Below are 14,939 nucleotides of genomic sequence, written 5' to 3' on the forward strand. Positions count from 1 at the left end.
CACACAGTCACACATGTATATATGCTATATAAAGTTTAGAGTGTCTTTATTCTTAAAAAAAACTCTGCGTCTTCTTTCTAATCAGCTAAAAATCTCTTTCTAAGCTTTTCTTTCTCGCTCGGAATGCAGATTCTGTAGTTTCTCTCTCTAAACATTGTAAAACAAGAAGGAGATCTCCAGCGTCTTCTAAACAACTGGTCGAACGATCACGAGGTCAGCTTTCTCTTTACAATTCTCTCTCTATATATGCAAGTATTATGTGCGTATATATGGAAGGTTTAGAAGCTTGCATTTGGATAGATTTAAGCTTCTGTAGGCATAAAAAACTTTTCATCGATTGAAATTGTACCAAACAAGACCTTATGGTTCTGAAATTTATTATTCTTCCGGTTTAATAGAAGAATTCTAATCGGATGAGCAGTTTCTAAGCTATATTCTCTCTTTATATATATATATATATATATATATATATGTATGTATGTACCTGAATTGTTTAGCATTTTATATACGCTTGATGATTCAATTCAAATTGATCATTTTGTTAAGTTGATGAATGTGTTGATGATGCTAAAGAACGGTGAGAACCCGATCATGTTTTGTGATTATTATCTGATTACCATGCTTAACCAGATTATCAATTTGATTTCAATCTATCAAGTAGGACATGGAATTTATTCTTGCTAGATCTTGTTGATGCGCTTGTAGTGTTCGATATTTTGTACATAATTGTTTATTATTGTATTATGTAAAAATGTTGGATTTTGATTTTTTTTTAGCTGCAATGAATTTTGAGATCCCAGTGATGCTCAATTGTGAATCCTTTCTTTTGGAGTTGATTAGTGACTCTAGTCTAGAAACTATATAACTCATCGAGTGATGTGACTCCTACCAAATAAACCATTCTTGGTTCGGATTTTGTTGTTTACTTGAAGTAATTTTATATCAATTTGGATCTACAAATCATTATGTCAACACGCTGCAACCCTCTAGTAAAGTTACAGTTTAAAAACCCAGATTATTGTCAAACACATTCATATTGAATTTGATAGTTTGGCTTATGTTTATCAGAGATTAAAGAAACATAATTGTTTAATAGAACATGATTTTATTGACTGGTGACTTGTTTAAGCAGAGGTTAATAAACGGAAATAGGATCAAGGATAGGATATAGTTAAGTGGACTATGAGTATAAGAAGTTAAGACCAAAATGATTTTTTAGGTCTGTTTGATGTCAGAAATTTTTATACGTGGTTGAATGAGCTTCCTTAAACGTAGAATAAGGGTCTCTAGGCTGAAGTGCCCTCTCTTCCCCTTTCTCATTTGTCCTTTGAAGTCAAATGCTGCCAGTTGCAGAACAAAAAATGAAAAAAAAAAAAAAAAGAAGAAGAAGAAGAAGAAAGAAAACAGGGGAAACAAAGTCAGAGTTTGTGGCGCATGGCCCACTATCGCGATAACATACATCACTGAAGATGCATCTTAATGTCTTTTTGTTTCATACTCTTGAAACTTGTTTGACTGAAGCATATTGGTATGGTTGAAACGGGACAACAAGGCCTTATTTTCATAAAAATCAAAATCCACACTTTTCAGCTTTTAAAGCACAATAAGCAGACTGTTTTGTTGACTATATGTTTCTTTTGCAATATATATATATGTTTATTAGTGGCTAGCTAAAACATTTTGTGTGTTCAAAAAGCCTATTTATTTGGTCTCTAATTAGCAATGTCTTGGCCGTTCTTAGTGCATCAACATGGTGGTTAATGTACTCTAAGTGCTTAATAATATTCTATCAATATATGGAGGCACACCGGAAGTTTTTTTGGGTATTGTGGTCACATTTGCTGTGTTCAAATTGATCCATTTTCATTCAAAATTTGCGCTGCATAATTGCATTACCACTGTTCTTTTTCCGTGTCAATATAGCTTACTCCTTGTTCTCCTAGCATGTTTTGAACTGATTCATCCTACTGTGTTTCTTCTCCTAGAATTCTGCCTTCTGTAGTACCTTCACTATTTTAAACTGCAGCTTTCCTGAACAGAATCTTGACTCATGACTTGTACTCCCTATCATTTTCCATTGAAAAACAATATATATATTTTTTGCACTCTTATATTTATGGGTAATCTTAAGTTATGTAATTATAAAACATAATAACTTAAAATCAAAATCCACACTAGCTTTGCTATTCATACTGACCATAAAAATATATAAACAAGTATGGAGAATTAGGCAGATGGAGGAACAGATGCAAACAAATTAAGTTGAAGGTGACCAATTTGTTAGTTGCTAAAAACTTGTTCTAATAACTTGGAAACTCTCCTTGAACTAAGTTTTGAGTCAAAACTTACTCTGCAACTTGATATTTAGAGTGCTAACTTGAGAGGTCACACAAGCAGTCTACTAACAGTGCTGGAGATTTAAAAAATGTATTTAGTTTTCATCTTCCCATCTTCGGAGACTTCCTGTATAACATATAAGGTCTTAACATGGCAGGATCCTAAATAAACCAAGATTAGCACCTGCTTAATGTTATATGCTAGGGCTAGACAGAAAGTTGCATTATTTTTTGTAAAACCTTTCTTCATAAAATGCATATTTGAGGAGCAAAGGGCAAGGAACGACATATCATTCCTTATATACCTTGTACCTTGAAATAAGTATCAGACATGTGAGATGGCCGAATTTCAAAAAAAAAAAAAAAAATGACTCACAAACATTGGTGATGGCCTGCTTTCTGACTCTGCGATTTCACTTTTTTATTTTTTCCCTCTTTCCAGTCAAAAATGTTTGCTTGTTCTATTAATCATAGATGTTAAGGAAATTTGTAGTTGTTATGATCATCACCTAATGCTGGGTGTTTGAAAGAAAAACTGAAGACAAACCTAACTTATAGTATTTTCAAGAAAATGTACAGTATGAGGCTTAATTTAGGGTAATTTGCGGGAGCCAAAATTGTAGCTGGATCATTTTTAGTTATGGTATTAAATGCAATTCCACTTTGTCCAAATGGCTCCATAAGTATTAGAGCTGCATTTTTTATGATGTAGAAGTAGCATGTTGAGGTTGTGTCCAAGTATTTAAATATTTCATTTCCCTCACTTTCTTGCTATCCTTTTGCTGGAGTAAAGTCACCGAATCATCATATTACTTTCTAGGATGTGTTTCTAGGGTATTTAATGGCGTGCGTTATACTTCAGGGGCATATAAGGATCGATCTTATCTATGGTATTTAAATTCAAGGAATATATTCTGTATGAAGAGGCAGACAATGTTGATTTTTTTTTTTTTTTTTTCCCGACTCAGTTGCTAGGGGCGCCATGCTTGGTTTAGCATTACATTCTTTGGAACTGCACTTGATTCGTTACAACACTTGGTAAAGATATCACATTACATAATTTTTGGCGCATTTTGATTTATTTTTAAGTCAAACGAAAATGATTTTGCTATCATGGACAGCATTTAGAAAACTTCAGAATGTGGAAGAGAAGTCATGCCTGCGATTCTATGTGTGTCAATGTTCCTGTTGTTTTCTAATTTAATTAGGGCACACTGTTGCAAAAACATCAGCGTTCGACTAAAAAAACCCCAGAATGAAACAAATTTTTTGTTTATGAAACTTGAGATTGAGAAATCATTTGTTGTTCTTTTTTGAAGATAAAGAATTTTAAAATGACAGTAGTTCTCAACTCACCTTTACATGACATGGTTTTTTGACATGATGGATTAACTGGTTGGTATCATCTTATTATAATATTTGGAATTTGGATGACAAACAAGGTTTCTATGTTCATGGGTCCCACAACACTGGTTGGCACCAACCATTCTTGCATGAGAAAATCATGGCTTTTGGTGGAAAAAGACACCCCATTCCTGTCGTTATCTGTCTTTGGCTTGACTGCAAATTCCCTGGATACTACAGAGCCTTCACGAGGAGGCTCTCGCACTCCTCTACCCGTCCCCTCCACTTGCATTTGTCTTGTCTTGGCATGGAGAAGAACAAGTTTGCATGCCAGTCCAGTCTCTATCTGTCAAATTCACTTTCTCCTTGGCCTATTCCTCCATTTAGTCACATTTTGTTAGGATTCTTTCCCATCTCCTTCTCATCCCATGCCTTTTTCTCTTATACATAGGTAAGGCCCTGTTAATTTATAGACCTCTATTCAAGCAGATATTTTTGAGATCTTTCTGCTGTTCATAGCCCTGTTTTGAGAGGGTCAAAAGCTTTCTCCAGGTACAATACATATTAAGAAAATTTAATGGCTGCAATCATTAGTGCTAATATGATGTGTTTTTTTATTTTTTTTTATTTTTCTTGGTTAATTATGATCGAATTTCTGATTCTACCTGATTGCTTGTCGAGAACTGATTACTTTATTCGATTATCTTATTTTGTTCATGCACACGTGTTTCTTTCTTACACGATAAAATATTTTGTAATTAATCATTTTGCTACCATTTTGTAAGATGGAGTTAGATTTTGAACTGTTGGTGGGCAGGAGTTGGCTTTGGCATGCACATGCACATTATCAGTTTTTTTTTTTTTTTTGCATGCGACACTGCTTTTATGTAATCAACAATTTCAGACAAACCAACTAATTAGTAACTTTATGCAATTTGGTGATTAGGATATTTTGGCGATTGCCAGTTATGGTTGCTATACGTCAATCATTTGTGTGTCCACTTTTGTTGTTGATGGCAATTAGGATAAGATGTGGTTTCATAGGACTTGTACCACTGATAATGGTGGGTATATTTGCGCGCAAAATGGATAGTCTCTCCCAAACCTAAATTTGTTGTCCCAACCACAAGGGAAAGTTTCTTAGTGGAATCTGTATTTCACACTTCGCAAATAGGGCAAAACAAGAGGAGTGAGAGCCACAATATTAAAAATATATCATATGGAGTGTATAAACAGAGTTGGTGGTGGTGGTGGTGTGTGTGTGTGTTTTTTCTTTCTTAAATGATATTTTTTACTGCTTTGCATAATTGCATTACAAAACATTTCCCAAACAGAACCTTAGTCTCTATTTGCTGCTTAACTTGAACGTGTTTCTTTTATTGAATATCTGAATTTCTGAAATGACCAATTTTTTATTTATTTATTTTATGTTTGATATCACTTGTTAATGATAATTTGTAACCGTCTAATAATTTATTTTACGTCATAATTGTGTTGTGTCAACCTAAGGGTATTATACTAAATAGTCCAACCCAAACATGCCCTTTTTAATATTCGTGTCAGAAACTCTCAACACTAACCCAACCTGTTTGTTAAATGGGTTACACGGGTAACCTGTTTAATTACATATGCTAAAACAAAAAGTTATATTATTTAAATTATTAATAATATTCATTCAAATAATAAATACTAGAAAAATATAAGTTTCAATCCAATCATTTTACTAAATAGTCTCTAGTGTATCACAAAAATATATATATATATAAGGCACAAGTTTAGATATGATTTTGGAACATAAATATAAATTTATTTATGAGTTAAACGGGTATAAAAGGGTTGAACTACCTCAACTAAAACACAATACGATTAGCTAAACGGATTAATTATGTCGATCCGTTTACGATTCGAATCCATTTAAAATCAACGCACACGTGTTTAACTTGTGTTGTGTTGACAAATCGTGTTAAGTATTTTTGTAGCGAATTTTACTAAATTGTCAATTTTGATCCACTGTTTATTAAAATTGACCAAGGCAATTATTCATGCAATTATTAAAGTACTCTCTAGACTCTACCCATGCGCAAGTATATACGTTTTAACAAAATAATATGCTTATATGTACCGTGTGGGTCATGTGACACTCGTACATAAATTTTAGTCCATATTTCTTGCAGGGAGCAATAAAGAAGTTATGTACGTGTGGTGGCAGTGTTATCCTAGACGTAGGCCTTAAGTGTTCTTACTTTATGATTTTAGGTTAGAATTCTTATTGATTTTTAATTCTTATATTATTGTTAGGTAAAAAATAAATAAATAAATAAATAAGTTATCATATATCGAATCACTTTTTAGAAAAACATATACTTCGTATTTATTTTATTGATTTATTTATTGTCTTATATATATATATATATATATATATATATTTATTTATCCCGGCAATGGTTTGTAGTTAGTGATAGTTAGCGAGGGTGGGAAGGAGAAAACAAAAGGTTCTGTAGGTATGTATAAATTTATTGCCTAGAAAAGAGAGAAAAGAAAGTTATGAGTGCATGTATGTACATTTGGTCAAAATTAGGCAGTTATGCAAGAGTGCGGTGTGTAACATCAGTTTATGTACCAGTGGAAGTGCTCGAGGACATTTTGGTTGGAATTAGGTGGAAGGGCAATTTGGTTGACGAAATAAAGTGAATGGTAAGAGTTGTTAAATTTGTAAATAGTTTGTCAATTTTTATAAATAGTGGTCAAATTTGGGATTTTGATAGAATTTACTCCAAAATTTGTCCAAATTACAAAATTTCCAAGAGAAATGTTAATCCGTATTTGTTAGCATAGTAATTTTATTTCTTTTTCCTTTAGAATAGTAATTGAGCTTTACAAATAAGTATAGTTGTTTATCTGGAAGAAAGAAAAAAAAATAAAAGTAAAAGTAAAAGTAGGACGGTAGTCTAACATTCAATTTTGATTCTATAGCATAATTCAAAGTGAGATTTGTGACCTGACTTATGGTTTAATGGTATTTCTTCTCTTGTCAAAATGATAGGTAAATTTGTAAAAATTAATTTGAGGTTTAAATTATTTTTATCTTCAATTCATAATCTAGGACGTTAATTCTACAATCCTACACACAATATAAACAGATATTGCAAAACGAATTATTAATAAATTCCGTTTAGTTCAGATTATTTTTTTTTCAGAATAGTTACTTGTTTAGAGACTCTTTAAATAGAAGAGAGAATGAAGATTTATTTAACTAATGGTTTTTGAATGTCGGTAAATAAAAGGCTTAATTTTAGAGATGATTGTCTATAAAATTCTACTTGTTGTTTTTTTTTTTTTTTTAAAAAAAAAAAAAAAAAAAAAAAATTATATATATTTTGGATTTAAAGAGGTTGTGAAAATTAATTTTACTGAACTAAGGTGAAAAATCCCATACTCCGAACATTTTCTACGAAAATCTGATCACACGGTTTGGTTAGAGAATCTTCTAAGATCTCTCCACAACCCCAAAAAGTAATATTAAGGGAAATATTAATTACGCTAATGATGTTTTTAATGTAAGTGATTTTCACGTATTGAGTGAGAGCAGCAGCTTTTGAAGCGATCCCTTTTAAAACTATTTTTCCGAGTTCAGAAAACTTCGTGTCACCTGCATGGCTGTAAGGTTTTATGTATCTTGTAAAGCTTACACGAGTATTCGTTTGTTTCCTCTTTTTTTCTGCCACCCATAATCTGGAAATTTCACCCATTCATTTTCCTCTTTCCTCTCCGTTTCTCTCTGTACAACAACACCCACCTGCTTTCGTCCCCAAATGCTAATCACCCCGTTCTTTTGAAAGCTTTCTTCTAAAACAGTCTTAGAGCTATAACTGAAAACATCTCAACAGACTCATGTTTGGATTAAATTAGGTAGTGTGATTGTTTTTCTGGTAAGTATATACTCTTGATTTATTGTTTCTCACTCTGCTATTGTATTTTGAGTGTCCTTTGTCTCTATTGTATTTTGAGTGTCCTTTGTTTCTCACTCTGCTATTGTATTTTGAGTGCCCTTTACAGTGGGGGTCCTGATTGTTTTCTTGTGTTAGGAATTTATTACATGTTTGAGTTTTTTTTTTTTTTTTTTTTGGAGATACGGGATCCTTTAAAATGTATTGCATAGTGTTTTCTTACTGTGCAATACATTTTAACTAAATAAAACTCCTGTTTTTCAGTCTCTGTGTTTTTGTCATTTGAGAGTTGTGAAAGAAACAGAGGCTCTAGCTTTTCATCGTCTCTGCTCTCTCTATCTCCATCCATAGGATGTATATATGTATGTGATTTTCTCTCGGATGCTGTTGTTTTACTTTTTTGAATTTGTTCATATTGGGTTTCAAAAATTTATTAACTCAAATGACCATGACTCATCGGTAGACCCATTTTTTTTTTCCCCATTTAATTATGTGTAGTTTATATGTTTCTCTTGTTTTTCATAGGTTCATTAAGGGATTTAATGTTTATATTTTAGGTTCTTTATTTTAGTTCTTTATATATTTTAGTTCATATGTTTCTCTTGTTTGTAAAGTTATTACACTGCGGTAGAATTGCATAGTTACTGTTTGCTTAAATGCAGTTATGTTATTGTGCTTTTTTCTTTTTTATTCATTGTACCAAAATTTGTGGGGTTTCTTGGTTAGGTGACGACTTTGATTTACTTTTTACCAAATGTAGGACACTCAATTGTTTTCACTGAACCCATACTAAAGTAGTTATTGGAGGACTGGTTGTGGACTGAGCGTATGCCTGGGAACAAGTACAACGCCCACTCAGGCTACAGTGCCATCCCCACAAGTCGAACAGAAAGGCTCTTGAGAGAGAGAGAGCTGAGAAAGAGTAACAGGGTCTCTCATTCAAATGACACTCTTGATAATAACAGAGGAACTGAGCTCTCTGAGCATGAATTGCGCTTAAGAGAAGGTGATAACTTAGGGGTTTCCAGTGTAGAACAATATCTGGAAGGGGTCTTGGCAGCGAGGGCACTTAATGAGGGATGGGAAAGGCCAGATTCCAGACCTGTCAGACAACGACTGTTGGTGGTGGCAAATAGGTTGCCGGTCTCTGCTGTTAGGAGAGGTGAGGAGACCTGGTCCCTGGAAATAAGTGCTGGGGGTCTAGTCACTGCTCTTCTGGGTAAGTATTGTCTTGACTCTTTGACTTTTTAGTCTGTCTTTGCTTGTTTATTCTGATTTATTTATGCATTGATTATTGGTTGTTTGTAGTTTGTTTCATTACATCGGGTATTCTAGACAAACCCAATGGCTAATTCAAATTAATTGGAATTGTTAAAGGTGTGAAGGAGTTTGAGGCAAGATGGATTGGATGGGCAGGTGTAAATGTGCCTGATGATGCTGGACAGAATGCGCTTACTAAAGCTTTGGCTGAAAAGGTGCTGAGTTCGGTCTACAATCTTTTTGGCCTTTGAAATTATGATGTATCGTGAATTGTTTAGCTTGTGACATCGATATTCAAAATATTTATTTTTGCTTCATGAGAATAACAGAAATTATAACCTCACTGAAGTTTTTCCATCACTGCAGAGGTGTATTCCTGTCTTCCTTGATGAAGATATTGTTCACCAATACTACAATGGCTATTGCAACAACATATTATGGCCTCTTTTCCATTATCTTGGGCTTCCTCAAGAAGATCGGCTAGCCACTACCAGAAGTTTTCAATCTCAGTTTGCTGCATATAAGAAAGCAAATCAAATGTTTGCTGATGTCGTTAACAAGCACTATAAAGAGGGTGATGTTGTTTGGTGCCATGACTACCATCTCATGTTCCTACCGAAATATCTAAAGGAATACAACAGTGAAATGAAAGTTGGTTGGTTTCTCCATACACCCTTTCCTTCCTCTGAAATTCATAGGACATTGCCATCTCGATCAGAGCTGTTGCGTGCAGTTCTTGCCGCAGATTTAGTTGGGTAAGAATGGGTCTCAAGCGGAACTTCTTGCATCACCCTTCATGTACCATTGTTACTATTTAGTTGTGCTGTTTGATTGACATTGATGAACTACCATTATTATTTCTTATAATTTGCCTCTACATTGTTGAAATTTTAGAGGGACTAATGCCATAGCCTCTTACAGTATTGTTCTTATATTTTCATGCAATACAAAAACTTTCATGCTACAAAATGAAGACTGAAAACTTGAAAATTTTAAACTGCTATTTTTCTTGGTTAATCTATCAACAACCCAAATTTTGAAGTTCCATTTGATTTGTAACATACATGACGTGGGATGTCATAAACCTTCTTATTCAACATGTTATCTGAAACTGGATATGACATATATTTTGATTTCTGAACTTATAAATCTTTAAGATATACAGGATATTTGTGAAGCTTCAACATACTATCATGTTTGGTTACTGTTCCTTGAGAGAGCTGCTTAATTGATGACTGACATATGAAATTGAGAAAAAGAATGTGTTAAATGTAGCAATTCCATCATTTCTTCTTATTATTCTTATTATTATTATTATTTCTTTCCACGGTTTAGATAAATATAAAAGATAGTAAAAAAATTATGAAGTGAAGAAATCAAACCTTAATGGATCGTACTAGATCCATCAGGCATCCTGGAAGCGTTGTTGGTTTTTCTGCTTTGAATGTGTGTGCTTGACTAATGGTTGCAAGTTGACATATGTTGTGGATCCGTAAAGATGATGTTCATACTTAAAATATTCATTTCTTCTACAAGCATTATAATTTGTTCTGTTCTGATTAATATTATCCAACCCTTTCAAAACCTATTAGTCGTACTTCTCATTCCTTGCACCATGGTTCATATATGAAAAATAGTGACCTTTTTACAAGCTGAAGTTCTCATAGAAACTATGCAAGTTTTAAGTTTTGTTATTGCTGTTTCTAATTGGATGATAAGATATTAGTTCTTGGTTAATTTCTTCTTGCATTGACATATATTGTGGATTGACAGCTCATTTCTCTTTTATTATTGCTTTCTAAAATACATACATTGGATATTCTACTTTTACATCCTTAAGTAGCTGATTATATACTACATTAAAAAATTTCCTTTGTTACTAGAATCAATTGCATATTTTGGTTGCGAGAGTTGATTTTTCTACTGCAGCCTCATATCTTAAACTTGCAAAACAACACTAATTTGTACTTCGTGTTTCAGTTTCCATACTTACGATTATGCAAGGCATTTTGTTAGTGCTTGTACTCGTATTCTCGGACTTGAAGGTACACCGGAAGGAGTAGAGGATCAAGGAAGGTTGACTCGTGTGGCTGCAGTATGTTGAAGTTATTTTGTTAATTTTGTCCACTCTTGCCTTGATACTGTTTTTGATATTTCAAAATCATTTCTAACATAATAACATTGGTAAAACTAATTTCTTACTATTGGTGACAAAAATTTCTTAGCATTTTGTGTGTTAACAGAATTCTATTTTGAACTACTTAGAACTCAACCTTTTTACACTTACTTTTGTTCTTTATGGTGGTGGAACTTCAGTTTCCTATTGGGATTGATTCGGAACGGTTCATTCGTGCACTTGAGCTTCCTCAAGTCCAGGAACACATCAAAGAATTGAAAGAAAGATTTGCTGGGCGTAAGGTTTGTGTTATTTCCCTTTTGGTGCCATTTTATGCTCATAAAATTTAGTGTACTTTACTTGCTATATTTGTGAGTAATTTAAATAAACTTTGATGATTTTGTGGATTTGTTGAAAATTCAGTTCAGTAGTGAGTTGATTAAGTTCTAAAACCTTGGGCTGAATTTAGTCAACATCAGAGGTTTTGAATCATCTAAAAAATCTTGCCAAGTCCATCATGTTTCATATTTACCTAAAAAATATGAATATAGTTGACCTTTTTAGTGTTCGGTTAAGTCTACTTGTTGAGCAATACCATTGGGTTGGGGTTGAGTTTTTGAGCTACGGTTGAGTTTTTGAGCTAGGGTTTCGTTGTTGTTAAAAAACCTCTAGCGGATAAATTTCCTTGCATTCTGTCTCCATAATAGGGTTATAATCCATGAGCATCTGGCATGTTTGTTGCTATTCACAGAGTTTACCAATGCCTCTGGTGCTTCAAGCCTACACCTACATAATTTTGAATCTTAGAACATAATTTTGCTTTCCAAGAGAACACTGTTTTATGTATTTTACCCAGTGTTATTTGTGCATGTTTTTACTTTTCTTCTGCTTATTTCTTCCCCAAACGTTTTTTATTTGAATTTATTGACCACAATTGCTGGGAAACCTAGTTTTGGGTGGGAAATGCACCTCCCCAGCAACATATTTCTGAATCACAAGCAACCCTTAGGAACTGTGAATGAAATGTTCCACAATGCCTAGGAAGTATCATTGATTTTTTTGAAAATACATTGGAAATATTCTGGGATTTTTTTGGAAAATGTAATGAATCTTATGAGAATCGTATTTCACCCCCAGCTCCCCGCGGGTGGGTCGCAATCTCATTTTTCGTACTTTCTAATTGAAGCTTTTCCTGGAATGATTCAGCAGAACATTTTTAAAAAGGTCTTTTACTTTTTTTTCCCGTTAAAGACATCTTTAGTTTTATACTACCATAAAAGCTAGGGAATCCTTCGTGAAAGATCTAATACCTTGAACAAAGAGAATCCAGTTGCTTAGATTAGTGAAATTGTTGAGATTAGGGCTTACTGGATCTGGTACTGATTAAAATTAGGATTTTTCCAAGGCATTCTATCGAAGTTTTTCTTTATATTTCCTACTATAAAGTATCTGTCCTATTCCAAATTGTTTCCAACTTCACATTTCCCTTACAATTTTGGACTATGCCTCCTCCTATTGCTGTGCTGTTTCCCACCTCCTCTTCCCATTTAGATAATTATGGTATTGCTACCTCTTGGTCTACTAAGAAATCAACTGCATGTTTTCTGCAGTAAATTGTTGCCGCATGCCATAAATTGTATAAGCAAAACTGTAATTTTGTCACTGATTTTAAGACTTGGAGTCGTGTGTCTTTCATGTCACTCGTTAGAAAGGTAGTTAAAAGTTCTTAAGTATGATCTTTTTTTTTTCTTAGTTGGTACTCACATACATATGCCTCCACTGAGGCTTGAACCCCTGACCTCCCTTTGGGAAGTAAGGGCCTGATACCGCTACGTCACTAGCTCGTTGGTTAAGTATGGTCTTTTTTGTTAGCAAGGATTAGAACTTCTGATTTTCTTCTAGTTCTATCTATTAAGGTTGTGCTTGGCAAATGGCTGTGGGAATTCAACATGAAGGTTGAAATTTTGGTTCCGTTTTGTTCTTGCTATCTATGGCAGTATGTGAGGTGAATTCCTCTATGGTCTGCCTCTTCTTTGTGATAATATGCTGGCCACCCTTGTCATATTAATTCAACTCATTTTACTGTTGATTTTGGTTAGTGTAGTTGTTTGGAAAGAATTCTTAGAATCAATCTTTAGGTTGAATGTTAGGTATCGTAGGTACAATAAAGAATTGGCGGAGTCTACCTTGTTTTTGCATTGGATACAATTATCATGGCTGTTATGGTGTTTCTAGTAGGATCTAATTTTGGTTTACAGATATTGTTATCTGTTAATTAGCAGTCACTTGACCAACATTCGTTCATTTCTGGATTTCATTTTTGTTTTGGTCGTTTACTTGCGCTAATTTGATGTTTCTTCACAGTTTTTCATCCTCTCCTCTTCTTTATCTGTTTCCCTCTACCTCCCCTCCTTTCAGAAATTATGTATTGTCTACCGTAATTGGTCCTTGAGGGAATAAATTGTAACTTTCTTTATCTTTTTTTGGTTTTTTTTTTTTTGGGGGGAAACCAAAAGTAAAGTTTTTGAAGTGAGGCATTGAAATTTATCCTCTACTTAATCAGTTATAAATTATTTTTCTTCTTTGTTATTGTGCAAAGTTATTTCTTGATCAAAGAAATATTAATTTTGAAACATGATTGAAAAGCTTTGTATGTGTGAAAAACATCAAATCAAAATTTTTATTTACTGCATAGGAGCCAAGATAATTAACAGATAATGTGTTTTGATTTTCTCAAACAGAGTTGCAAGGTAGTAAGGTACGATTATCATAATTGCCAAAAACACTTACCTTGTTCTCCCCTGAAACTCTGATCCGAATAGAAGCTGCATCAGTGTGGAATGAGGAAAAGACACTGTCGTCACTGGTTTTTCATAAGGCTGCCGGGGATTTTCAGGGATGAAAGATTGGATATGTATGCCCCATTGGAATTATATTTTTTCTTTTTGAGTTTCGGTTTTTACTTTTTAGTTATTCATTAATAAATAAAATGTATTGAGAATAACGAATTGGATTTGTATGAAAATATGTATATTTGTGCACTACACTTGTTTGTATGTGAGTTAGTTAGCTGTTTTAATTGAATACACTTTTTAGATGATATTTGTAAGGTGTATTGTGCTTTTGATTGTAACATCAGTGAAGCACCAGATCAGCTATTGATTTTTCTGGATTTATCATAGAGTTGCAATTATTATTATAAGAAAATTTGCAATCTCTCTCTCTCTCCCTCTGTGTGTGTGTGTAGATATATGTTTATCTATCTGTTTTCCTATTGGTTTAGTTTTTTACTCATTGATCTAGTCACTGTGTTAACACATGGTTACGCGTACCATTTGTTTTCCAAATGCTCAGGCATTTCCTTCTTGTTGCTTTTCAGATTTGAGTGATATAATATTTATATGTAGTGTTTAAAAATTTTAAAAACGATGATGTTGTATTGTTTTTTAACTTCCTCTTAATCTATTAGTGTTGTGCATCATTCTTTTCATCACTAGAACACTTGTATGCATAAAGTTATTTATGCACGGACAAAATAATTTGTTCTTATCATTTTGTTTGGAAAGTTGAAGACTCAAAAGTTCTTTATTTCCATATTATATTTGCAGTGATTATTTGGTCTGTTAACTAATTTTTGGGTTATTATTTTTCTCACAGGTAATGTTGGGCGTTGATCGCCTTGATATGATTAAAGGAATTCCCCAAAAAATATTGGCATTTGAAAAGTTTCTTGAGGAAAACCAAGTTTGGCGAGATAAAGTGGTTTTGTTGCAAATCGCTGTGCCAACTAGAACAGATGTTCCTGAATGTATGCTCCTTTCGTAACATGCTCGACCTTATCTCTTTTTAAGTTTCTGTTTACATCATGCTTTGTCAAATGGGTTCTTTTCTGGAACTAAGTTTCCTTTGTCAGAGCAGAAGATTTGGCTTGCCCAA

General features: G+C 33.4%; 1 protein-coding gene across 4 annotated transcripts in view; it reads left to right on the forward strand.

The window, feature by feature from the left end:
- The window catches only part of LOC132308644 (alpha,alpha-trehalose-phosphate synthase [UDP-forming] 1), a 35,621-nt gene continuing 20,682 nt past the window's right edge, over nt 1-14,939 (forward strand). For 2 of the 4 annotated variants that reach the window (XM_059806783.1, XM_059806786.1), the window contains exons 1-7: nt 1-213; nt 8,388-8,846; nt 9,005-9,102; nt 9,254-9,642; nt 10,868-10,982; nt 11,204-11,305; nt 14,661-14,811. In XM_059806783.1, coding sequence (XP_059662766.1) covers nt 8,456-8,846; nt 9,005-9,102; nt 9,254-9,642; nt 10,868-10,982; nt 11,204-11,305; nt 14,661-14,811 — 1,246 coding nt within the window. In that variant the 5' untranslated portion in view covers nt 1-213; nt 8,388-8,455. Of the gene's footprint in view, nt 214-3,304; nt 3,375-4,213; nt 4,233-8,387; nt 8,847-9,004; nt 9,103-9,253; nt 9,643-10,867; nt 10,983-11,203; nt 11,306-14,660; nt 14,812-14,939 lie in introns of those variants that run through there. The other 2 variants (XM_059806784.1, XM_059806785.1) reach the window with 2 other exon arrangements.

This window comes from Cornus florida, unplaced genomic scaffold (genome assembly GCF_030987335.1).
Source record: "Cornus florida cultivar Cherokee Brave unplaced genomic scaffold, ASM3098733v1 CherokeeBrave_3.0.0_Hap2_Chr05, whole genome shotgun sequence".
Classification (NCBI taxonomy): domain Eukaryota; kingdom Viridiplantae; phylum Streptophyta; class Magnoliopsida; order Cornales; family Cornaceae; genus Cornus; species Cornus florida.